This window comes from Lissotriton helveticus, chromosome 3_1 (assembly GCF_964261635.1).
Source record: "Lissotriton helveticus chromosome 3_1, aLisHel1.1, whole genome shotgun sequence".
In the NCBI taxonomy this organism is placed as follows: Eukaryota; Metazoa; Chordata; class Amphibia; order Caudata; family Salamandridae; genus Lissotriton; species Lissotriton helveticus.
The window spans coordinates 1,030,194,763-1,030,220,963 of record NC_136061.1 but is presented as its reverse complement, the minus strand read 5'-3'; the positions used below and the strand labels follow the sequence as shown (position 1 = coordinate 1,030,220,963).

The 26,201-nt window shown below is 42.9% G+C and overlaps 1 protein-coding gene across 2 annotated transcripts in view; it reads left to right on the top strand.

Moving 5' to 3' along the window:
- Nucleotides 1-26,201, top strand: part of RAPGEF4 (Rap guanine nucleotide exchange factor 4) — a 980,403-nt gene that overhangs the window by 269,156 nt on the left and 685,046 nt on the right. The window contains exon 1 of one of the 2 annotated variants that reach the window (XM_078681558.1): nt 1,656-2,267. The exons of the other annotated variant lie outside the window; for it this stretch is intronic. Coding sequence (XP_078537684.1) covers nt 2,244-2,267 — 24 coding nt within the window. The 5' untranslated portion in view covers nt 1,656-2,243. Of the gene's footprint in view, nt 1-1,655; nt 2,268-26,201 lie in introns of those variants that run through there. 2 annotated transcript variants of the gene reach the window in all.

The following is a 26,201-nucleotide window of genomic DNA, read 5'->3' as shown; positions in this document are numbered from 1 at the left end:
GATCTAATGAAGCCAGATCCCCATCCACCATTGTAATATATGGCATATGCCTTGGAAGTGAAAGTACCAACTTTATTGCATGTCACGTGTCTGCGACACTGTGGTGTGAGGAACATGCCAAGATACGCCAGTCAAATGCCCATTGGTGCTAGGGGGAGAGTCTGACAAAAATCCACTGGTGGTAACAACTTATCGCTCTCAACCTGACATGCCTCTGATGCTGACATAGGTCCACTTCCCTTTCCAAGGCACCCGAATCCTGTCCAACTATGCCAACTCTTTTTGGGAACACACATTTTTACAGATTTTTTTTTAAATGTGAACAGTAATTTTTGTATCATGGTTTCAAACCCCCATAGCCCTTTAACATGACAAGTTTGGGGGCTTGATGCTCTAAGTGATTTTGCACTCACAAAGTCTACAATTTACAATATCACAGGCTTTTAGGAGGTGTGGAAAGGGGCACTACGACTGCTAGAGTGGCTACTTTTTTTTTTATTGCAGACCCCACTCACGTTAAGAGTCGAGGGCTAGAGTAGAAAAAAACAGGCATTCTGCAATTTCAAATATAGCTATTAAGATATGCTTTCCGCGCAGGTCTAAATCCATAGGCGCTGGAGCCAGAGGTTCGGGGTGGGGGGTGGGGGGGACGTTGCCCCCCCATTAACCATGCTGGAGTTCCAAAGGTGGATAAGATTTAAAGATGACTGGGATCAGATGCCTGTCTAGTCTTCGGACAAATTTCTGCTTATTCTTTTGACACAGAGATTGATGTTTACTTTTCTTTCTCTTGCTGCAAAGTATGAGGATTTGGCAAAGTGAACTGTGTCAACCTTGCCCATGTGAAGGGAAGGACTACAGGATGTAATTTTCTTCTGTCAACAAAACAAAATTAAAATACCTACAAATAAATTGTATAAATGTTTCAAAATAAATAGTTAAAAAAGCACAAATTAAACACCTTTTTTCTAATCCTGAATTGTGATGGAAACAGATTTCAATAGTATTAAAACATATCAAGACACTTTACTTGATGAGGTAAAGATAACAGTGGCGGCTGCCCGGTATTTCTCTCCAATGCGAGTTCGCGGCTGCCCTCAGGGCAGCGCATTTTCACAATAGGGCGCACTTTCGTCCGATCCCTACTTGTGTGAGTGACCTGGTGATTCTCCCGCACCATAAGCACGTACTCAAAGCTGAGATATTTTACTGTGCACAAACCTTGACAATAATATTTCATATTTAACCTGCTCCATTGGTTAGAACACACTCTGCCACAGATCAACAAATCTTATTACTATGAATTTTAACCCGTAGAGAAAAAAGGACCTAACCAGGCATCACTACATTATTTACAGTGTAGCAATGTGATGAAATATAGATAGAAATACAGACAAATGAATAATGTTTAGGGAAACAGTCGAGTCTTCTGTCTTATCACAACAATGCCCCTTTACCTACATGACTTTTTATTCCAAAGCAGGAGCCGGTCATTACGCATCCTCCTATTTTCTTAAGGCTTATAATACACAAATGTCAAATCCAGTCCCAGTCAGGAAGGAAATGGTTTGCAGGGTGTGATCGATGCTTGTGGCCCATCCCATCTCCCAGGCTTCCTGAGAAAGGCTAACACAGCTTCCTTTCTGGTGGGATCCAAATTTGAAGTTACCAACGCACCGGCTGCTCGGAGCTCCGCATCTTGTTTCAGAAGAAGCTCAGACAGCATTGCTTTATTTAGAGATAGGTGTACTTAAAAGCATGTACCCTGCAACTTACAGCAGTTAAAAATCTTTTTTTGTGTATTTGAAAGATCGGTGTAGGAGTTTGCATCCTGCTTTGCAAGGTCAGTGTGGTAAAGGTTTTAAGAGGGCTTTTAGCCTTGAAGTTGTTAAATGTCTCTACGGTAGCTATTGGAAAGAATTGCGAATTGATTCCCTTTGCACGGTCTGATTGTGCTTTTTCTGTGTCCGCTGAGCTGGGTAGGGCACATAACTTGTGCTGAGCCAGAACTTGAGGCAATTACTTGCACACTACCAGAAAGAGAATTGGGAGTAGAAAAGATAGCTCAGTTTCTGATGCAGGTGGTAGAAACCTTCACTCCTTAATGCTACGGATTACTGATACATCACTTTGAAGCTTTTGCCACACGCTAGTGGTGGTGGCTGTCCCCATTTCTGGTTTTACCTACTGGGATCGGTTGCACCATGGACATCGTCGACTGATGGAATAAAGTCACCCTCTGGATGGGGAACTGCTGCTCACTGAAGGTACGTGCTTGTGGGGTGAACATGCCTGAACTAACACCAAGAAAAGATCCTCTCTGGAGGATAGTTGTTGTCAACCTCGCTGTTTGTCACCAGTAGCATTCATGTTGTGTGAGGTGATGCATGCTGTTAGGAAATGGTCAAGTTAGAAACGTTTCATCATCCTCATTATTGTGAGGTCACTTCTGTGAGTGAGGAAAAATATGTAGTCAAACATGATCATCAATTAGATCTCCCCATCTGTACATAATTGTTAAGGGATTCTTGAATCTGTGGGATTCCATAACAAACTCTGATGGAACACGGAATATCAACGTGAACTACTTTCTGTGTGATATGGTCTTTTCGCTACCCACAAGAATGAATTCAGTTATGAAATTATACTTGCCTTGTTGGTTTTTGCTCTTACACTATATATACAAAACTATTGTCTTTTGTCATATGTAGTTTTACTCATTAATCATAAATAAAAATTTTAATTTAGCGAGAATTAATTTTCAAAGACATAACGGCAGAGGTTGAAATCAGTGAATTTTGCCTTGATACAAGATAATAACATGTTTTTATGTTATACTTCATTCCTCGCTGTTAGAAATTTGTAAGTGCTCTAAATAACTAGTGCGAGTTTGCCTGGTTTCATGATTGTATTGTAAATTCATTTATGTAGCACTTCCCACCCCTGACTAGGCATTGAGATGCTTTTTGCAGGGCAGCACGCTGCTCCAGAATCCAAGGTTAATTGTTAGACCAGTAGTTATTGATTATTGTATGATTCTCAATATATTGGCCTCCAAAGAAGGAAAAGTTGAACACTCCTTGGTGGGACCTGAACTTTTCGCTTGCAGCTCACCCCAGATGCCAGAAATAAAGGTTTACCTACTGGGCCATTGTATTGGCCAATAACCGCACACTACAGCTTGGTGATAGAGGTACTGTTGTGAACCATATTAGTTGTACTGTATGATCGCCAGTGGGAAGAGATAACTGGATAGAAAGGCAAGCATGTCATTTCTAACATGCTTCATGTTGGTTTGAGGCCTTTGAGTTTGACCAGGCAGGTTTAAACCAGTAGCAAACACTTTGACCCACTCTTGGCATGACCTATTGCCTTTTTGTTGGCTTGTGATGTTAAGACTTGGCCTCCCTCATTTTTGTCGACTTCCACACCTCATGAACTCATTCTAAGTGGTTGGTCTTTTCAGTATGTGTGACAGCAATTCTTCAACAGATCCAGTATTTAACCAATAATATTGTTGGGATTACAGCATGTTTGCATGTATGTTCTTTCAGTGTGAAGAAATGTACAGGTTGACTATACACTTCTGATTTCAATCAATGTCACTAGTACCATTGTGTCATGTTGTTATACAGGGGCTGATTCACAGAAACAAAAATAAATATCTGAAGAGGGGAAGTAGTACTACAAAAGCACTCTTTTACGTATTCTTACTTGACTTTGTAAATCAAGCCTGAAATGTCCAACTCCTTCGTAGTAAAAGTTGCAGAGAGGGCATGGTCCTTTCAATTGGTACTAATTGTATATGAATATCCTCAGGATCATCCTATTTTATCTCCATTTTAGATGTTTTGGGGCCAATTCACAAAGTTATGTAAGAGTACGTAAAATGTACAGCAGAAGCACTTGTTTACATACTCTTAAATGCTTTCATGAACAGGGCCCGTGGTTTTTATGCAGCCCAAATCCCATGTCTCATTTTGCATTGTATTATTTTAAGCAGCTAAAAAAATCCCTAGAAATGTATTTAAAATATTAAATCTTAGATATTTTCTATTTAGACCATGCATCCCTTGTTTTCGAAATTCATGCAAATGAAAGGATGTATTATTTCACCTTGGAGGCCCTTCTCACCAGGCTGCAAAAGGAGTAGTATAGCACCTCCTTGTGGCACATCATTCTTGATTTATCTGATTTTGACATAGTAGGATAGTGCAGGTGTAAGTTTCAGAGGACTGTATACCCTTTACTCTCTACTTTGTCAGTTGCAAGTGTCTGTAAAATAAAGTGCATTACCTATCTGGTGGGCCGAGTGTAGCTGTTCAGTGTTTCTACCTGCCAGTGATGTTTGGTATTTGAAGCCTGATGATGACTTGACCCAGAATGAAAGGTGAGCCTGGTAGGAATTAGCTCTCCAGAGTGTAAGCCTCACCCCATGGTTTTGTGTGTGCATGTCTTTTTTAAATATAACTTTTAAGTATGGGAGCTTTTAACACTTTTAGCTTAGTGCATATTCAATTATGAAATTGCTTGAGACTTCATAAGACACTGTGTGTTTTTGGCTCCCATTCCTTATGTGCCATGTGTAACAGCGAGTGCTGTCTTCTAGTTGTGGGTTTTCATGGTTGGGCTCCATGATTAGCTGGTGCTGTGAATTGCAGTCAAACTATGAGAGCATATGGAGAGGACAGAAGGGCAAGATGTGATATTGACTTTGTTGTTTTAGTTGGCTGCTGGCTCCTTGATAGGTAGGATAATTTAATACCGCTTCAGCATTTCCTAAGGTGCAATTTCAGGGTGGATAATGTAAAACACTTGTGGCTCTGTCATTAGAAGACCTACTTTCCTCTTAACGCCTGAATCTCTTTCATCTCATCACCTAAAGTTGCCATCTCCAGAATCTTTACAAGATCCTGAAAGAAGAAACCCTAGATAAAGTGAAGATAAGATTAATATATTTGTTCTCAAGATTAAGCTTTAGATTGTGCAATGCATTGGACATTATTATTTCCAAACTTCTACAAGTCAAGGGCTTTGGTGCTGTTCAACTTTGGATATGTGTTTGTGTAAAAGTGATTGCTAGCTTGCTGGAACTAAAAATGGAAATATCTTTGCTGGGATTATAATATCTTCTGTCGCTTGTCGATAGTCCCACACCATCATAGCAAAGGTCCAGTGTCAAAAAAGATATGAAGCCAGCTGGTCTTCAAAGAGTAAATCTCTATTGTGGTTTTCAGAGGTGATTCACTCACTATACCTCTGCACCGAGGCTGCCTGCAAAACATTATGATTCTGTGTGCTTTATAATGCTTTGTACTGTATGGTGTGCGATAGGCATTTGTATACACTTGTTTGGAGCTGTAGACAACAGGTTCCCTGTGCCTACACTGCCATCATGGCAAAATCCACACAGTGCATATAAAGGGCAAGACACTGTGGTAACAGGTATTGTATATTTGTGCTCAGAAGCGAACTTTATTTCGTGGCTTTAAATTTTCCGCTGTTTTTCCTTCCCTAAAATCTCATCTTTTCTTAAGATACTGAAGTATCTGTAAGAAATTCTTACTTGTTCACTTTTTGCATAAGAGTTGAGGAACAGAGTGTGTCCGCTATACAACACAGAGCATTCCAAACATTTTGAATGCATGTGAAGTACAAGTGGAGACAGCCGGTCCTCAGATTATAAAGCCGGGAGCATATATTGTGCTTTCATGTTCTGCAAGGATGCAGCAGTTCACTTTTTAAAATAAAATTCTGCTAAGCCAGGTAATTGTTGATCAAACAATTTCCAGGAAATTGGTTACAACAAAGTAGACGTGTTGACAACTGTGGGTGTCTCTTTGATGTGTAGAGGGCAGATGTGGTTGGTGGAGTTTTGTGCCAGGGGATCTCCCTAAATTATGGATAACATTTTACAATAACATTTGCCATTCATTCCGTTTGCTAAAGAACGAAAGCACTCTTGCTTAAAGGCAATATTTAGATTCTGAGGTGTTCCAAAAAGAACTGAATAGGAGCTGCGGCCCTGATAACGTGCCTGGCAAGGATTGTATATGTATACTTTAGTGTTACATAAAAAGCCGTCTTAGTTGTATACTGACTTGGTCATTGTTTGTACATTACATGTAAGGGAGTTTATTATGTGTGTTAGACCTGTCATCCTTAGGGTTGTCTGCCCCCTAACTTGTTGCCTGCCTACCTCCATTTATTGCTGTATCTTTTTGTTGGCCTTGGGACTCTGAGCACTTTACCACTTCTAACCAGTGCTAAAGTGCGTGTGCTTCTCCCCTAAACAGGGTGACATTGGTATATACCCGATAGGCATATTTAGTTTACTTATAACTCCCTTGTAAAGTGGTATACCATATACCCATGGCCTGTAATCTAAATGCTACTAGTGGGCCTGCAGCATTGGTTGTGGCTACACAAGTAGCCTTTCAAACCTGTCTCGGGTCTGCCATTGCAAGGCCTGTGTGTGCAGTTTACGGCCACTTCAACATGGCATTTAAAACCACTTGCTAAGCCTTAAACTCCCCTTTTATTACACATAGGTCACCACTAAGGTAGGAACTTGGTAGCCCTAAGAGCAGGGTGCTCTCTAAGTAACGGGTAGGACATACACTTTTAAGTTGTACATGTCCTGGTAGTAACAAACCGCCAAATACACAGTTTACTACTGTGAGGCCTACTCCTCTCATAGACTAGCACGGGAAGTCTTTAAAACTCTTATTAAGATGTAATTCCTGATTAGAAAGGAGTAGCTGCATCATGTTTCATATCTTTGGAAGGGTAATGATAAATCCTTTCAAAGTGATAAAGTTATACTATTTTACAAATGCCACTTTTAGAAAGTGGGAATCAATGAGGGGAGGTGATTTAAAGAATAACCTAATTACACAGCATAAATTAAATAATAACAATTAGTCCCAAGAACACGGTTAAATGCATTTATAAAATCGGCAAAGAAATGCAAGTAAGGTTTCACAAATCAGAATTCAGAATCAACCATGCTTTTAAAGTTGTGTACTAAATTTTAAGGTGAACACCTTGTGCTCTTGAAAACATATTAAACGGCGCAAGTGAAAAAAAAGATACAGAATGCTGCAGCATATTGGACCAAAGTTCAAAAGGAAGCTATACATGAATCAATACCTTTATGAGATAAATTTGTATAATCATGTCATAATTCACAGTCCAACTTTAGCTTGTGCAAGTTGACAGCATTTCGACCTTCATGACTGGAGGTCATCACCAGGACATAAACAACACAACTTTGGATGATAGCTGCCTGGAAGGTTTCATAGGCACATGAGTGGATTCTGACAATGCCTGAGAATCCACTGGCCAGCACAATAGTCAGCGGCTTATGTCCACATGATTACAGATGTCTGAGTTGGGATGGAATCCACAGAATGGACTGGTAAGAGGGCTCCCCCTGAAAGGTGGACATGAAAATATTTAAAGTAGTGGTCTTAAAAATATATCCTGGATACATGTGAAGGATCCAAGTAGATAATTTCCATGCAGCCGGACTCTGAGAAATCAGTCGGCAAGTCCTGACAGAATCAAGAACGTGAACTGAATCTTGTTTAGTCCTTTGAGGGGAGTAGTGACCTGTAAACACTCTCAAGAGACTGTTAGTGTAGGCCCACCACTTTGATAAGGATTTGATTTTACCTGTTTAGTCCGTTGATGTAGTGTACAACGGCATGTAAGAAACACTTAACTCAAGTGGTGATAACTGATGAATGGCACATTGTCACCCTCCAGATGTGAGAGGACCAGTGCTCGAATCAGTGTTATGAAACATGAGTCTGGAGGATAAGGTTTTATTCTGCATCCCTTGTGAGACCTGGTTGGGGGCTGTCCTTGTTTGGCCACGTATGAGCTATTCACACATGGGGTCACTTGTTGTAAATGTTAAAGGCAATGCGGGGGAGTCCATATTTTATTATGATGTTATAGTGATGAGTAATGCGCTGGAAGGGTAGGTCCTCATGAAATTTGAGAACATTGCAGCTAAAGGTGTTACTTAGATTGTCTCTGAGTAATTGAGGATGAAGGACTTCACTTGGTTAAAACATTTTCAGGGCTTTCTGGCAGTTATAAACAACGAAGATACCCATAGATGAGCAAAAATCACTTTTCAAAATTATGTGTTTGAACTATACAATTCTATAGTAAACTATTGTAACAAATGGATACTGTGTGTTCCACAATAACACCTTTCCCGCTCCTGCCTGTGTCCTGCAAGTACCTGAATTCACCTCTTTCTTGCCTGTCTTTTATTCCCTTTTGTGTTTCTGGTTTTCCTCTAGCTTCTACTCTTCCTTTCTTCTTGAAGCATGTATTGTAAATTTGTATTTCCTTTAAATTGCAATGCCTTTTTATTTTGCACACAGGCAAATAACCCGATAAAACCCTATACTTCTGACAATCAGTGTGGCTGACACAGGGATGAAAGGTAGATTGGGCCAACAGAAACTGGAAGGCGGGATATGTGGCTGTTATAATTTTGTTGTAGCCTCTGCAAATACCACTTGCTCTAGTATGGCAAAGTTCCAAAGATGATGACGGTTCTGTGTATCATCTGTATAGGCATATGGTAGATGAAAAGGATCAGGTGTGTTGTCAATGTTGGCTCTTGTGTGATGATTATTGGGTTTTAGAGGTCTGCTATTGCTTATGTGACCAATATTTACAGAGTCAGCTGGGCTTGTGTGCTTTTTTAATTTGTATGTATTGTTAAATTACATTAAATCAAGGTAACTATTGTAACACCAATGCTAGAAAATAAAGTAGCCCTGGTCCGTTGCACAATCATGTGCTTTATTATTTACTAAAAATCGTTTTCAGTTTGTTTTTAGTTTTAGAATGAGTGCTTAGCTTATTGTGGGTATTTGGTTTTAAGCCTGAGGTGACAAGCCTATATCATTAGAGCAGTTCCATAGATATTTGTTTTCGATATATACTGCTTGTAGTATAGGGACGCAGAACTTTGCTCTCTCGCTGTGCACTTTTTGCCTGCATCTCGCTACTGTGGAGGACAACGGCCCCCAGCCTGCACCTGTGAGCCTTGGGGGAGGAGCTTAGCACTCTTAACCACAGTTGACAGCCGTAGGACGCTGAACTTTGCTGCCACACTGTGCTCTTTTTTGCCCGCATCTCACTGCTGGGGAGGACTAAGGCCCCCAACCTACAACTGTGAGCCTTGGAGGAGGGGCTTAATGCTCTTAAGCGCAGTTGACTACCGTGGCACGCGACGCACGTGCTCGAATGAAGACCGAGCAAACAGCGGGCTCATCTGCGGCAGGACAAGGATGGGCTGGGCCAGCCCTCTTCAGAGGTCTTCTCTCCTGCTACTTTTCTCTTATGACATCTGCGGGTGAGAGCACTATTTCCTTCCTACCATGGGCAAACTCAAGGCCACTGCAAGAGCTACAGCCCCATGTAAACTGGCTAGTATAGATAATATGCTCGAGAGAGGTGTGGGGGTGATTGCTAATGAGATCACATTAACTGAACAAAGATTATCCATGGAACAGGGGCAGGGATGGGGGCGGGTTGAAGCAGGCTGCACCCCCAGATTATCTAACAACAACTGCCCCATAGTCACTCCCGATAATCTGGGTATCCCCCAGATAAAACCAAGTCCAGTGAGCATTGATTCACCTCTCGAATCTGCTGTCAAGAGCAAGAGGAATAATCACTGTGCGACTCAGTAAAAGGTACACAATTTTTCCTCAGCCAGATCCGGCAGCAGAGTCAGTTCAGTTCAGTTCAAAAGACCTTTATTCGAATTCCTTAAAATTCATAAAAGTACCGAACATAATCATCAACAGACCATAATAATATATATACATACAGATAATGAGTAAAATAAACACATGACATTCCATTCCATACAGTGACAATGCAATATATATCAAAACAATATGCTAGATTTCCATGATGACACAAATAAAACTGATTTACTATGCTCAGGGGTTTTCCATCATCTTACGTGCTCGTATAGCCAGTCTTAAAAAGGAACTGACACGAAAAGTTAATTCATCACTATCCAGAGCAATCAACATGTTATATGAATCTTTAAGTGTCCGTGGTCTGGATTTTTTAAAATACGGAGTTAAAAACCATTTGATGTACACAAGATAAAATTTACAGAAAAATAAAAAGTGCAAGTCATCCTGAGTACTCACGCCATCACAGGGGCATAAAATAGAATCGGCACTGTGGCAATGCCCTAGTGGAAAGGACAGCATAAATTTTATCGTTCCTGCCCTTAAGCGAAACAACAATGATCTCTCCCAGCTAGTCATGGGCAGGGAGAGATAGGGCGGCAGAGTCTGTCCACACAATCCATTGCCTATGTATTTCATTACAGTTGATTTTTGTGATTCGCTTCTAAGCCTTTCACTGTTGTAAAGTGCATATAGCGCATTCTTAACCTCAACTTTGTCCTTTAATTCTATACTCGTAGGATCAGTAAACAAAGTACCTCTACCAACTTCATTCAGTGATTTTGAAACTTCAGACAACCATGGAATTCTCATTCCATGGTCGCTGCTTAAACAGTCCTTTATGATATTCTGAGTAAGAGTAGCAGCATCATTCCTCCAGATTCTAATCCAGAAAAGTGCCGGTCTTGCTCTAATAAAATCACTAATATGTGGAAGGTTTAATTCACTGTGACAAATGAAGTTGGATGAGGAGATTGGTGCACCCAATACTTTCCTGCAGAAGCGATTTTCCTCCCTTTGGATGCAGGGGCTGTTTCTCGATCCCCATACCTCTGCTCCATACGTGGCAACAGGTGCGCACTGTAGTTTAAAAATCTTTAAAATAGCCCTAGTGGCACCTATTTTCTTTGGGCGTGGGAGACTCAAAACAGAGTTGTTGGCTTTCGAGAACTTGCTCGTGGCGTGGGCCAAATGCCCACTCCACGAGCCGTTCGCAGCGAAAACCAACCCTAAATATGGAAATTTAGGAACAGATCCCAGTTTGTCTGTGCCTAACTGTATAGTATTGAGTTTCCTTTTGCCAGGGCCACAGGACATGATAAAAGATTTTTTTTAATTTACCTTTAGATCCAGATCCTCCATGAACTTAACAAAACTATGTACAAGCAGACGAAGAGCGTTAGGAGTGCGGGCCATAAGCACCGCATCGTCTGCATATAAAAGCACTGGAAGTGGTTTCCCTAAAATGAATGGGATATCTGTGGTAACTTTTTTCAGGCAGGTGGATAAGCCGTTAATATAAATGATGAACAACAGGGGTGCTAAAACGCACCCCTGTCTCACCCCCTCCCTATCTCAATGGATCCTGATACCTCTCCGCCCATCCCGATACGTACCCGTGCTTTCAGGTCAGTATGGAGATAGGCTAAAAAATTTACAAGAGTGTTATCAAGACCGTTGGTTGAAAGAATGGACCAGAGCTTTGATCTATTAACGAGATCGAAAGCGGATGAGAGATCCATAAATGCGAGATAGGTGGGGGAGGAGCGGGCAACACTATATTTGTCAATTATCAGTTTTAAGTTTAGGCATTGCTCCACTGTTCCTACCCCACTACGGAACCCCATCTGACACGGGTCTAGAAAGTCAGTGTCATTTGCCCAGTCCAGTATTCTGTGGAAAATTATGCGACCCAATACTTTTAAAGTATTGTCCAAAAGGGAGATAGGGCGATAATTCGCGGGATCAGACCTATCTCCCTTTTTGTAGATAGGGACAATAATGCTGGTGGTCCAAGTAGTCGGCATGGCTGTTTTTGGTAGACTATTAAAAATATTAAGAAATATGGGTGTCCACAGGTCAACATCATGTTTGATGATATCAATGGGTAGACCGTCTGGTCCAGGTGCCTTATTTCCCAGACTCTCTTTTATAGCTTTTTTAACTTCATGATCTAGGATTAGTAGACCACCTGATTGGTCAAGAGTCGCTGGAGAATACTCCTCTATAGGGGCTGCATAAATACTAGAAAAATGGGTCTCCCATGCTGCGCTTGTTATATTACAGCTAATTTGGGTAAGTTTCTTTCCCATTTCCCTTGTTTTTCTGACAGCTGACCAAAATGGGCCGCTACCACCCAAATTTGCACTGATTACCAAGGAGTCCCATTGATTGGAAAGTAAATTGGCTTTCCGTTCTGATATTTTAGCCTTATAGTTTTTCCTAGCTAGTTGAACGGTGGCTTTACACCTTGGTTTCATAGAGAGAGCCTTTCTTAATTCTCTGTTTGCCAAGGAACATGCCGAATCGAACCACCTTGGCTCTTTACCTTCCTTGGGTAGTGGAGAAGACAGAAGAGTTTTGATGGTTGAACACAAGACTTCAAAATCAGCAATTAATTGATCATAATTGTCACTTGGAGATTTACAAGAGTCAATCAAATGCGGGTGTAGCAATTGTACATTTGTTAAAATAGCCTCACAATCCACTCCCCTCCATTTTAACCGAAGGCCATCAATTGATGGGGTAATGTCCCTTGCACCATTTAAATTTCCAAAAATCGGACTAGGAGCAAGATCCAAAATTACGACCAGTGGATTGTGGTCACTAAGGGGTGTTTGTACCACAGAGGTTTTTACTATACAATCTGTTAACAGTGGTGACGTAAATACATAGTCAATGGTGGAACTACTATTCGCGCCAATATATGTAGGAGCGTAAGGGGAATCAGATTTATGTCCTATTCTCAAAGCATCATCTAAATCAAATTCAATGAGTAATTTGGACAATTCAGAACCCCTGCGCTCTGCTGGATCAGAATAGGTTTGATTAACAGATCCAACACTCACTGATAGTTTTGCATTGAAATCACCCCCTATTAAAATACCTGACTTATTGTCTACTGAGAGGGAACATTCCAAATTACTTAAAACCTTGGATAATGCCAAAAAGTTCTTGTTCGGTACATGATAAAAGTCATTATTATAAAAATTTATTAAATAACTTGTGGTCTTTGACTTCAACTTATATTCAAGAATCTGAATGTTGGAATTTTCCGGACCATCGTTCTGCAGGTTTTTAATTGTACCACCTGCAAGAATCTTGATCCCGACAAAAAGGCCACCCACCGCTTGGCCGAAACTTGGTTTAGGCGATGTTAGGCTGAAGCAGTGATAGCCCTCTATATACAAATTACCAACAGCCCATGTTTCCTGAAACATAAGAATATCCGCATCATTAATTGTCTCAATCCATGCAGGATCCGATAGTTTGGGTTCCAATCCTGCAACATTCCAACTTAGAATTGATAACCCATGAATGTTACAATGGTTGCCTGGCCTAACCCTAGTACGGGTACTCCCTGCTTTTTCAGAAGTGGTATTAACAACAACAGGTTGGTTATCATGAGCGGGCATAAATTCAAGGGTTTCTAAGGTGCCATCCGAAACCTGAGAATCTACAGCCAAAGCTGAATATTCCTCTTGTGTACTGACTGTAGCTAGGCTATCAATATCTATTTTAGGCATTGTATTCAGTCAATCCTGGTCGTCTAGGTTGGAAAAATATTCAAAACGATTATAAGTGGGAATGTTGAATGTTGACCTTGCTTCAGTTATCGGTTGAAACGGATGAAGGTCAGGGGCAGGATGGGACCCATCTCTATAAATGTGTTGGTGCATGTTTGGGAATTGAAAGTGATGCGGAGAGTAGGTAGGGGGTACTAACATTGACATCTGGTTTGGCATCTGGTTCCGCCAATTATTATGGCCGTTCAAATGGCCAAGGTCCTGATTTTGTAAGAAGAGCGGTGATTTGAATCTTGCACCAAAATTCAAATCTTGATATGTAGTGTTAGGGTGGCTCTCCATAACTTGGTTCTGGGGTATCAAATGTCTATAGAAATAGCCTAATGGAAGGAGTGTGGTGTTGAATTCCCGGGTTGAGGGTGATGGGGCACTTGCTAATGTTTTCTCTGCCCACTGTGGGTTCTTGAAATTAATTGTAACACAATCGCCCTCAAACTTTTTTCTGAGTGGGCCTATCCAACCCACCCGCTGAGTATTAATGATTTCCCTTGCACCTTCTATGGGGAAATTGCAATTAGCAATTAGCCAATGTAGGGTTTTGTTTTTGAGAGATGAGGGAGTTTCTTCTTGGTCCTTCCTTAATTTGGAGACATTAACTAGAACAAGGACGTAAGCCCCGCATTCTGGTGGTAAATTAATGCGAGAAGGAGCCTGTCTAGATATTTTTTGTGACGGTTGGGCCAGGGTGGAACCATCTCCGGAATTCGGGGGCTGGCCCGCCATAGGCACACTCGTATATTTTGTATTGTTATCCTTCCTTATAACTGGGGCTGCCTTGTTACAATTAACTGTTGGTTGGCTGACACTTATCCCCTTCGGTGGTACCAGGACAGGTTTGGGTAAATTAACTATGTTTGTAGATGATACTTGGGAGATGTTGGAGTCAGGACCTAATGTTTTAGTGGAAGTAGGTTTAATTGCATCATTTGCAGCGGTTATTACAGCTAAGCTCTTAATGGGCGTGATTAGTTCCGCTAGTTGCTTTTCTATCCGGGTGAGCCTACTTTCAATAGGGGATAGGTAAATACCAAGAAGTTCACCCAGTTTTGCCAACATATAGTCGTTTACTAATTCGGTGCAGTCAATTATTTTACCATCCTTTACTACTGTCCCTTCCTGCTGCTCCGTTTCTTTCCTTTTTTCAACCTCATGCTCATCATGATCATTAGCAGTCTCCTCAGTCCTACTTATATTTGGGTTGGGGTTAGAGTTAGTATCTTCCCCTTGATATTGGGGCAGGACATGTTTACTGACCTTTAAGGGTTTAGACGTAGATGCATTTGGGTTCTGTTGTAATTTCTGAATAGCACCCTCACGTCTTCCCCTTAATTCCCTAGTATTTTCTACTGATATAATTTCAGGGGAAGGGGTCATATGTAGGTCGGGAGTCTTCTCTAAATCTAGGCTAATGTCTGTGTCGGAGTCTATCAGGGGAATGGAGGCAGATAGATTTACTTCATTTGGGATGGTGTGAATATCAACACACGTGTTTAATAAAGGTCTATTATTAGTGGGCAAAACCTGGATAGGAGTAGTTGCGGAAGCAATGAGTCCCAGGGAGGAGCGTCTGGCAAGGGCAAGATCTTGTGAGACCCTACGTTCCAGAAGGGATATACCCTGATTTATAGCATCATTGGCCTTAATTATAAAGTTGTCAATGGGGCCAGTTTTGCTAATTTTGCTACTACCCCCAGCAGCTGCAGTTCTGCTACGACTTCCCCTTGGGGACATTTTAACAATAGGTAGTAATAAACTGTAGGTATTATCACCTAGTGGAATCAGAATATAGGGACTTTGTCAAACACTACAAGATTCAATTGGCAGGTTAACAAATGCCAGGTGCCTAGGGCAGGTTGTGCATAGTCTCACAGTCTGTAAATCAGGTCACAACAGGTGACTGGTGAGTACTGTGTTCTTTTCTCCCGATCCAATGATAAGCAATGTACGCCAAATATCTTAGTCCTTAGTGTAGTTACCCAAACACAGAGTCATTAAAAGATAACAGCCAGATACCTTGTGTAGAAGACGTTAGAGGGCTGCACCCGTCCCGTCCTCCTCCGGCCTCTGAGGGCCTAAGAGGGCCCGCCCTTTGCCCGGGCTTAGCCCGGCGCGGCCCGCGCGCTCCCGCGACGCGGGAGGTGCAGCTGTGATTTAAGCGCCTCCAGGCGCGGAAGTCCGGTGAGGGAGAAGGCGGCGCCCCAGAGGCTTCTGGGTAGTGTAGTTCCCACTCAGGCAGCCGCGTTGGTTTGCGGCGACGGGGAACCACACACACAGGCAGCCGGTCGATGTGGCGTTACTGGCCCCAAGATGCTCCCCAAGGTGAATGCAGCAGAGTCACAATATCTAATTTGGGACCGCCATATGTGTGGAGATTCTTTGCAAGAAATTTTCCGCAATGCTACAAGACCTGTAGGCCAGGTTGTCAATCAACTGTCCCTTATAGAGTCCCAATTGGCCAGTATGACTAACGTATGTAACAAAGTTTAAAGCCTGACAAATCTACCTTGCAACACTGCTATTCAGGCCTGCTGTTGTAATTGTCATTCGTTGGCATGAGTAAATGCACTTTCAGCTGCAATAATGCAGCTGAAAGTAGACCGTAATACAACCCACCCCACGTCTTCCATAACCACGAGTTCTACCAGTAGCCCCATTGCCTCCCGCCCAACGGAATCTTCTTTAGAGGGTTCTGGTCTTCTCACTAAACCTCCATCTAAATCAGCTGAAGGGTGTGGCGGAAGACCTATGGCAAGCACAGTGAAAAGAGACTCTGATCATGACCCTAACACTATGACCCTAAACCTACCTCCTGCAGCTTACCCATATGTGTTATGTTTGGCAGGAGTACCTCCCCATAAGTAATCCAACTGAGTTATGGGATCAGTTGTTTAACAGGGTTATTCACTGGCTTGGTACTCGCAAAAGCTTTAATGTCAACAAGTGCAATGAGATGTTAATGCTGCACAGTGTTGGTTGGGTGGGTCTTCAAATTAACAATGCCATCCCAAAGTCAGACCGGGGGCATCTCTCCACCCCCTGTTATAACTCTTCCCTGTGCCACCTCACCTGCATTTATCCTGCACCTAAAAATCTTAAGCTGGAATATCGCTGGTCTTCGATCAAGATAATTCTTCCAGAGTGGCAGTCATTCATAAGAAACTATGCCATTTTGTTGATGCAGGAAACCTGGGATCTTCCGCCTATTGTGTTTGAGGGATTTCAATGCTTTAGTGTACCGGCTAGCCCATCCTGCTCTTGCCATGCGTCAGGGGGCTGGTCGTTATGGATAAATCTGCTGTCTGCTGGCCATGCTTCGTCATTAGACACACCAGGTAGTGACTTTCAAGCTGTACTGTTTAAAGGGGACTTGACAGTGTATTTGATCAATTTCTACAATAAGAATTTTGATAACATCCTAATTCTAGGTTCCCTGGTCTGGTTAAGTATGCCGCCTCTCTTCTAGGTAAAGTAGCTGACGAAGGGTGGAAAGGCTATCTGCTCATAGCTGGTGATTTTAATGCTAGGTTGTCACCCCACCCGAAGCTGTAGACTAATGAGTTTGTCCCTTCAGGGTCTGACAGAGAGGCAAGAAGTTAGAGGCCTTGCTTGCGTCATATGACTTGCCCAATGTGATGGATGAGGTCGGTATCAGCGACCCAGGGTTACCCACATTCAGGGGTAGGGACAGTTCATCCGTTAATGACTAAATCTTCACCACAGGTAACCTAGCAAACTCTCTACTGCATAGTTATAATATTAGTTCCCACTTTGGATAGGATAAAAACATATAAAGCGTACTAATACCCGTGGGTGTCAAGGCGCTAGGCAAACGGAGAGGAGAAGAAAGGCAGAGATCTGCCAACTATGTTGAAAAAAGCCAAGTCTTCAGCAGCTTTCTAAACACTGGAAAAGTTCCACATTGGGGATAGAGGGGGCATGGTGGAGACCATAATCCCATTGAGGTAGTTCTGATTGTGGTAGTCCGAGCGATCTTTGACATTGGGGCTGGATTGGTGAAGTGTGATCCTCCATAAATAATTTCAGAGTGGTATGAAAACTCCCAAACCTGACTCGATTTCTGGGGAAAATACTGAATAAGAACCTGGGACTGGTGATGAGCTTCGTGGCAGATGAGGGAAAGGATGGGGTAGTTAGTTCCTTCATGATTTTTTGCTTAAGCATCACAAAAATCCCCCTCAAAACCTTCAAAGCAGCGCGCACAACACCAAAATGGTTCAATTATTAATGCTCAGCAGCCAATTAGCTATTACATAGGTACCTCATAGCAAGACCCTGGGACTCTGCCACTGTAGCTGTTTTATGGAAACAGTATAAAACAGTTACTGCTAAGAGATGTGAGGGGGTCATCACCCAGCAGTGAAATTCATTAGTCCATGCAGCATTCAAGAAAGACACTGAGTCTTTCTGTAATGCTGTGGTAGTCAAGCGATCCTTTACCACGACCCCTATTGGCTGGCATACCACTAGTGTGGCATGGTATAAGCATTTTACTAAAAGGTATTCTGCCCCAGGAAAAACCTCACAGTTTAACCTGAAGGATAGCAACCAACCTAATTACAGGTTAATTTATGTGAAGTCTTTACTTCAATTCAGCAGAGTGAAGGCAGAAAGCCACATTGCCGGATGGGGTCTCCATTGACCTGATTAAATGCAACATCATTATTTGGGCCCTACTGCTGATAACGTCTTCAATAATCTTAAACTGCAGTACCAAGCTTCTGGGCCACATCCACTATTGTCCCCATCCTTAAGAAGAGGAACCGGTCTTTGCCAAGTTTCCCACCCCTTTATTGTTCATTCTGTATATTAACAAGCTTAGTCCCCATCTATCCTCTTGCACTCCCGATGTTCCTTCGGTAAAAGGCGAACCACTCTCAGTCTGCCGACGACACACTGTTGATGGCACGCACCTCAAATGCATTGTGATTGCTGGTACATTCATTTGTACAATTTATGGCCACTTTACGTTTACAGACTAATTTCTCTAAATCATTTATTATTGCGTGCGGCCCAAAGCACTACTGGTTCTCAAGCATTGCTGTTGGCACAAATCGGCTGCCCAGTGCCAGCACATTCTCCTATCTGGGTGTCACCTTCGATGCAGTAGGCTCATGGGTACCAAACATAAACCAAAGCGGATGAAGCTATCCAGGGCAGTCAGCTCACTCCTCGATCTCCCACTCCTACAGATATATATGACCCAATGCGTCCCTGTGACCACGGGGCCGAGATCAGGAGCATTGTGGACTTTCCATACATACAAGCAGAGGAAAATCGCTTCTGTCCTAAAGTTTTGTCTGTTCTTTTATCTTCCTCCCACTTCATCTGTCGCACAGTGCTGGGATTAAATTATCTGAGCGATCGTACCAGAACTCGCCCGCTGTTGTTGTGGCTAACTGTTTGGCCAACCGAGGAGGCGTCCATTACATGAGACATCATCAGTGACTGTCTTGCAATGTGACAACCCTGAAAGAGACTGGGCTAACCCAGGTATTCCTAAAGCCTGCCTTGTACGCCAACCTAACCAGAAAGCATGTGCAAGGGTCATCATGTGCCCAGGCCCGGGAGTATCGATAGCCCACCAACTATTTTTTAATAATTAAAGATGGTGGGCGCGTTGTTTACTCTTTCGTTTCAGGGCTGACACAACCAAATATCTGCTTTGTTTCCCCTTGGGCTTTCAGAAAAACCTGGAATTTCTTCCGTACCTCTGTGATGATAGGTCTGGACAAACAATGACGCCTTTTACTTAGTTTATGTGTTTTTTGTAAAAGATTCAGCAAATTGTTTTTAATTCCTTTTATGAAGTCATGGGATTTTAGGCAATGCACCCAGGCTTTTCAATTTCTGCAACAACTACCTGATGAAGAGTCTTGCTTTTACGTTAGAAGCTGAGCCGCTGCACAGTCGCTCAACACTGTGCTTCCAGGATAAATGTTTCGATTCCGTATTGCACTGATTCGTAGAAGAGTTTTATCATTGTACTGCACAGACTTACGAGACTGCCAATATGGTAAGTTGTATTTGCACTTAATGAGGGATACACTGTTTAAGGACAATGCAGAACATTCTGGACAGGAACACAGACTATCCCTTACAAATCGTAGTATATATATGCCAGGATATTTCTTCAGTCTATACCTCTGCATCCCAGCGGGAAAGATTTATTATATAGCTCTACACTTATCTACCTCACTCAATATATTAAGTTGTAATGTTATGTTAGGTGAATTAAGCCTCGAGACTTCTACCTCACTCAATATATTATGAGGCAATGTCTACGTTATGTAAGTACATTACCACAGAACAGCACTATGTATTCTAGTTTTTTTCCTTTTCTATACCTCGACAAACACCTAACCTACCTCATGACATTGGGAAATATTTACTATATAACTCGACACTTATCTACCACTCATTATAGTATTGTAATGCTATGTTATGTGAATTAAGCCACTCAACACTGATCTACCTCACTATGATATTATATGGTAATATTATGTTATGTGAATCACATATCGACAGAATGTATAATTGTCTGTGAAGCGCTCTGATACCCAAGGGTCACGTTCGCGCTATATAAAACTCTCTAAATAAATAAATAAATAAATAAACTTGCTTATTTTTATTGTTATTTCCGTGTTTTATCATTGTATTGCATCGCTTCTTGAGTTTTTATCATGCTATGTTGTATTTGTGCTGAAGTAATCATGTTTGTATCCGTTTCTTTTTTCGTGAGTTGTATGGTTGCTTCTGCAGGCGAATAAAGTCATTTGAATCCGAATTCTGCTAATAGGGATTAATTGGTTACTATTCTGAATCTGTTCTGCAACTGAAATGCGTTATGGTTTTTTTTAAGGTAAAACTAGAATAAATTGAAACGTGAAACATAAAATACAACATGAAAAGTCTATTTGAAAAAAGAATGTAAAAATGTTTAGAGGGTACGTGGCAGGTTTCAACATATTTATTTCTCGAGGCGCAAGCTCCATAGTTGTCCAATGAAGAGCATTTTTCTGACAGTTAAGGCCTCATCAGAAGCTAGCGGCCCTCTTGAATCCTTGACCTTTGTGATCTCTTGAAGGTCACCACTTTAGGCACTCCTAAAATTAGAAAACACGCCTGCTGAAACTACCAAGGGTCTGCACCAGCTGCTGAACGATTATAGATGAAAGTAAGGGAGGCTAGCAGCTAACACTCCTTGAAAGCTTTATTATACTCATTGCTCTCTATCAGCAGGCAAACATTGCACAGTGTTACCGACAAAGGAATCGAGACATGTTTGCATTCGAACAATGACTTCAGATATCTGTGATATTCAGAAAGCACTGTTCTGAAGAACGATAGCACTTTACATGGTATGTTGGAATTTGACACTACACTATCGGGAATTTGTAATCACCTTGCATGACTGAAATAACCAACATCTGGGGAAGGGGAAGAGCCAGATAATTAAAAAGTGAGATAAAAGGTAATAATACAGCAAGAAGCTAGCTACATCTAAACTACAATTCCCAGAAGGCTTAAGCAGAGCCCCAATACAAAGAGGGCTGATTGCCTTTGCAGGGCCCGTGCCTACATACTGGCCAATGGCTTAGCAGAGGAGGGGTGCGCCATTGTTAGGTCTCGCCTAGGCAGCGCGCATGCGCTACTGTAGGAGGGCCTTTAACCATCTGTCTTCATTTTTCAAGCACTCGCACTCGTGGCGGCATCCACCTTGCAAGAGCGAGCAGCGACGCGGCCACGTTAATTACAAACATATGGCCGCGCTTGCTCCCGGAAGGTGGATGCCGCCACAAGCACGAGTGCTTGAAAAGTGAATACACGCTTGTTTACGTCATGAAGCACTTCCACCCATCACTGCTTCTCTTACCCCAAAACATCCACCACGTCCACCACCACCACCACCACGTCCACCACCACCATGTCCACCACCATCACCACGCCCACCACCACATCCACCACCACCACGCCACCACCACCATGTCCACCACGTTTACCACCACCATGTCCAACACATCCATCACAACCACGTCCACCACCACCATGTCCACCACCACCACCAAGTTCACCCCCACCACGTCCACCACCACCATGTCTACCACCACCACCAAGTTTACCACCACCACCACCACAACCACCACCACCACGTCCACCGCCACGTCCACCACCACGGCCACCACTACCACGTCCACCACCACCACGTCCACCATCACCATGTCCACCACCACCTCCACCACCACCACGTCTACCACCACCACCTTGTCCACCACCACATCCACCACCATTTCCACCACCATGTGCACCACCACCATGTCCACCACCACCACATCCACCACCACCACGTCCACCAGCACCATGTCCACCACCGCCACCACATCCACCACCACGTCCACCACCACATCCACCACCACGTCCACCACCATCACCATGTCCACCACCACCACATCCACCACCACCACGTCCACCACATCCACCACCATGTCGTCCACCACCATGTCGTCCACCACCACGTCATCCACCACAACCACGTCCACCACCACCACGTCCACCACCACCATGTCCACCCCAACATCCACCACCACCACCACGTCAGCCACCACCACCATCAAGTCAACCACCACCACCGCGTCCACCACCACCACTACGTCCACCACCACGTCCACCACCACGTCCACCATGTCCACCACCACATCCACCACCACGTCCACCACCACGTCCACGACCACGTCCACCACCACATCCACCACCACGTCCACCACTATGTCAACCACCACATCCAGCACCACGTCCACCACCACGACCACCACCACGACCACCACCACCATGTCCACCACCACCATGTCCACCACCACCATGTCCACCACCACCATGTCCACCACCACCACCATGTCCACCACCACCACCACGCCCATCACCACCAGTGACTGGTAAAGTGTCACTAGAGGGCAGGGGTAATAGGAGTGTCAACCCAGGCTGTACACAGGACATTTAAGGATGCATTGGGTGCGGGAATAGGGGCTAGAAGTATTACACTAGACCCAAGATACATTTTGAAGAGGCACAATGTCACAGGTGCTCCTGTAAAAGCAGCATCTCTACCTCACAGTGACATACCTGCATGAGCCACTCACTCAAAACAAGCATTGGCATAGCCAATAGGTCTCGCCTTTGGGACCTTATAAGTGTTTAGCCATGCAACACTTGATGTTGTTGTACCTAGGATATTGTGCTGGATAACTAAACACTTATAAGGTCCGAAAGGTGAGACCTGTAGGCTATGTTAATGCCTGTTGAAAGTATGCAGCAGGTACACTGATTTAACACACACAACTCACTGGCCAAAATAACATGGCTCGCCCGAAGATGGGACGCAAGTCCCTAAATGTGTTGGGATTTGTGGTACATGTACTGCTGTGAAGGTGACTTACATTGAGGACACAGCCGGAATGGAATAGAAATAATGAATCTAAAGAAGTGCAAGTGCAAAAACGTTCAAGAATATAAAGGAATAATAAATGTTGTTTTCATGAAAAAAGTACTTGCAGTCTATAAATAGCATGTACCTATATAATTGGTAAAAGATCTACCAATAAATTCTTAAGTTTTACATTTCCTCTAGCAGCTCAAAGGATTTTAGGAGCACTAACGTTTGTATATGCACTTGGGAATCAATTTTATTTAACTCCCCTCAAGTTGGACACAGCTTCCAGTCCTCCAAATTGGGATACAATATGCCATATCTGACATCTAAAGGTAGCAGCAGTATTCAAAGTGAGGCATTATTATCTACGCACAATGTTCCAAATGGGCTGTCTCGAACTGTACACAGAAGTATAGATGAGGGCCTAATAGAGATGTTTACACTGTACAATTGTAAAGTAAATTTCCTTTCCCTATGGGTTTATGATCACTCTCACTACTCTGCAGTATGTATTGTAATTTCTGTGCTGCCTTGCCATATTTTTCCTCCACTTTAAGGTCCTCCAATTAGGGAACTCAAAGAAGTCAATTGAAGCTTGAAAAGTTGTTGCCTTTTCTGTTACTATTTTTTATTTTTTTTGCAGAGTTTTATATAGCGTGAACTAGACCCGAACCGAATCAGGTATCAGAGCGCTTTACATATTTCCCAGTTACGTTACATGAGGACACACTTTCATTTTAGGCACTGGGAGATTAAGTGATTTGCCCAGAATCACAGGAGGTTTTTGGCGTTGTTACCGAGACTCGAACCCAGATCCCCAGGTCCGAGGTCGAGCGCCCTAGCCGTCGGGCCAACTCCTATTTGTGGGTGCAGGTCAAGTTTTTGTGTAATGAAAAGTTGCATTGATGCTGTCTGTGCTGTGACTGATGTGAATAAGGATTGCTTTCCATGCTATCCATGCTATGCCTGTTTTTGAGTGTGTATGTATATGTGTGTGTGTGTGTGGGGGCATGTATAACCCATGTGTGGGGACCGGCTTGGTCCTCACAGCGTGGGTTAAATCTGTCAGAACCAGACAAACACTATCTTTGTGAGGACCAGTGTATTATGAGGACCTGTCCCAGTAGGGTGTTTAGGTACTTTCAAGCGAGTGCATCAAAAAACTAAAAGCACAGTTAGATTTGCCTTGGTCCACTTTATAACCTACCCTACTATCAAAGTGTGTGTGGAGTATGAATAGTAATTACACACATCGTTACGGTCAATTGCCAATAATAGGTATGTTATATTGTGTGTATGTTTCTCTGTACACATGTTAGGGTTGGTGAAACTTTATACTTTCTTTCTCACATACCATGCGTAATTCTCATGAAAACTGCAAGTTTTATGTGTGCATTGCTATTGCACAATGTCCTAACGTTCAGTAACTGTCTAATGCACAACTGTACTAGCAGAATGACGTGGTAGCCATTTGCTTCAATTTTAAACTTACTTACCACAAATGTCTGATGCCATCTGGATCTGAAGAAAAAAAAAAGTAATCAAGATTTGTTTTGTGCACAAGTGCAAATTAAAAAAAAAAAGAAATGACTTCAGGGTGAGGGGTGTAAAGGAGGGCCAAATGGAGACGCAAGTGTGAGTGAGGAGGAGTAAACTATCTCACAAGGGAGAGAGCAGAACAGGGGTGTGGAGAGAAGCAAAGAAGAACACAGAGCCCAAGAGACTGGGAGAAAAGAGAATGGAGTGCGGGAGTGTATGGTCAGAAACACACGAGAGAACACATGAAAGTGACTGCAATACAGGAAGTGGGAGAGAAGTGCACACAGGTGAGAACAACAAGGAGCCCAGGGGGCAGGAGGACAAGAATATGATAAAAGCACAGAGCTTAGGGGGATGGGCATCTGGGGGAGAGGGCTTAAGGAGAAGAGAAGAAGAGAACTGGAAAACACATGCACTCTCATTGGAGTGCTTAGTTAAAAAGAAAAAAAAGGTTCCCTAAAATTGAGCATAGGAAGGAGAGAAGCCAGCCAGTCAGTGTGACGGCAAAGAGGCTATGCTCCTGGGGAAGGACAAACACATGATAACCAAGCAGTGACAAAAAAAGCCATTGAATAAGAAGCAACCAAATGACAATGACAATAAACCCAACCAATGGTAAGCACTTGTTAGTTCTTGGTAAGCACAGAACAGGTGTTTTACAACCAGGCGGCTTGCACTGCCTGGTAGACGAGACCTAAAAAGAGGAACAGTGGGATCATACTAACATGCACGGATATTCTGGAATAAATGAACTTGGAGCCACTGTACATTTGAATTGAGACACATGACAATTAACTGTTTTTTAAAATTTGTGTGCATGTCCAGTGCACCCGGGTCTGCTTTGGAATCCCTCTTTTTCTATTCCACTTTCTATTTTCTTGTGAGTTTGGAGTTCTGGCTGCCACAAATAGCCCCACACAGTGACCCGCTGAGCCCCTCCCGAGGATCACATTTACCACTTGCTCATAGGAGGTAGTAAATGTGAGTGGAAAAGTCCTTTGGATCCAGAGAAAACCTGTGAACAACGACTTGAGACCAATGGGTCCGACCGCTAGGGAAGGAGATACTCATTATTTCTAGTCCCATTTTCTCCGCACTCTGAATCTGGTAAATTTGGAATGAGATTTTTCGAAGACTGCCCTATTAAACTCTCTCCATGTATGAAAAATAGATTCCAGACCAAAAGACTCATGGAACTGCATCACTCACCCTGTGGTCGAAGATGGACCTGAAATCATAAAAAGGCTGATGATAACATTTTGAAAAATTACCTGTAAATTATTATGCCATGTCTATGACTTGGATTACTTCTCTATAAATGGCGCTATAATTCCACTGCCACCTTGAGCATAGCGCGTGGTAGATTTTCTCCTTACTTTATGGATATGGGTATCCTATAGTTTGGATTAGTGACAACTGTCTTTTGAGAACCGGTTGGTTTGCAGTGGTCTCAAGCTAAGGCCTGGATTGCTCTGACTTCCCAAACATAACAAAGCGTTTCCTTCCTCTGAAGTGGTCTGTGAGTAATGTGAGGAGACCCTCGCAGCCACGTGGGTGGGATCTTTTAATGACGTGATGACAGCCGTGTGTTTATGATCACGCGACTGCTATAATGGAACATATAATCCCTGGCTCCAGAGGTGGCTTCATATATGACTTACCCCTCGCGGA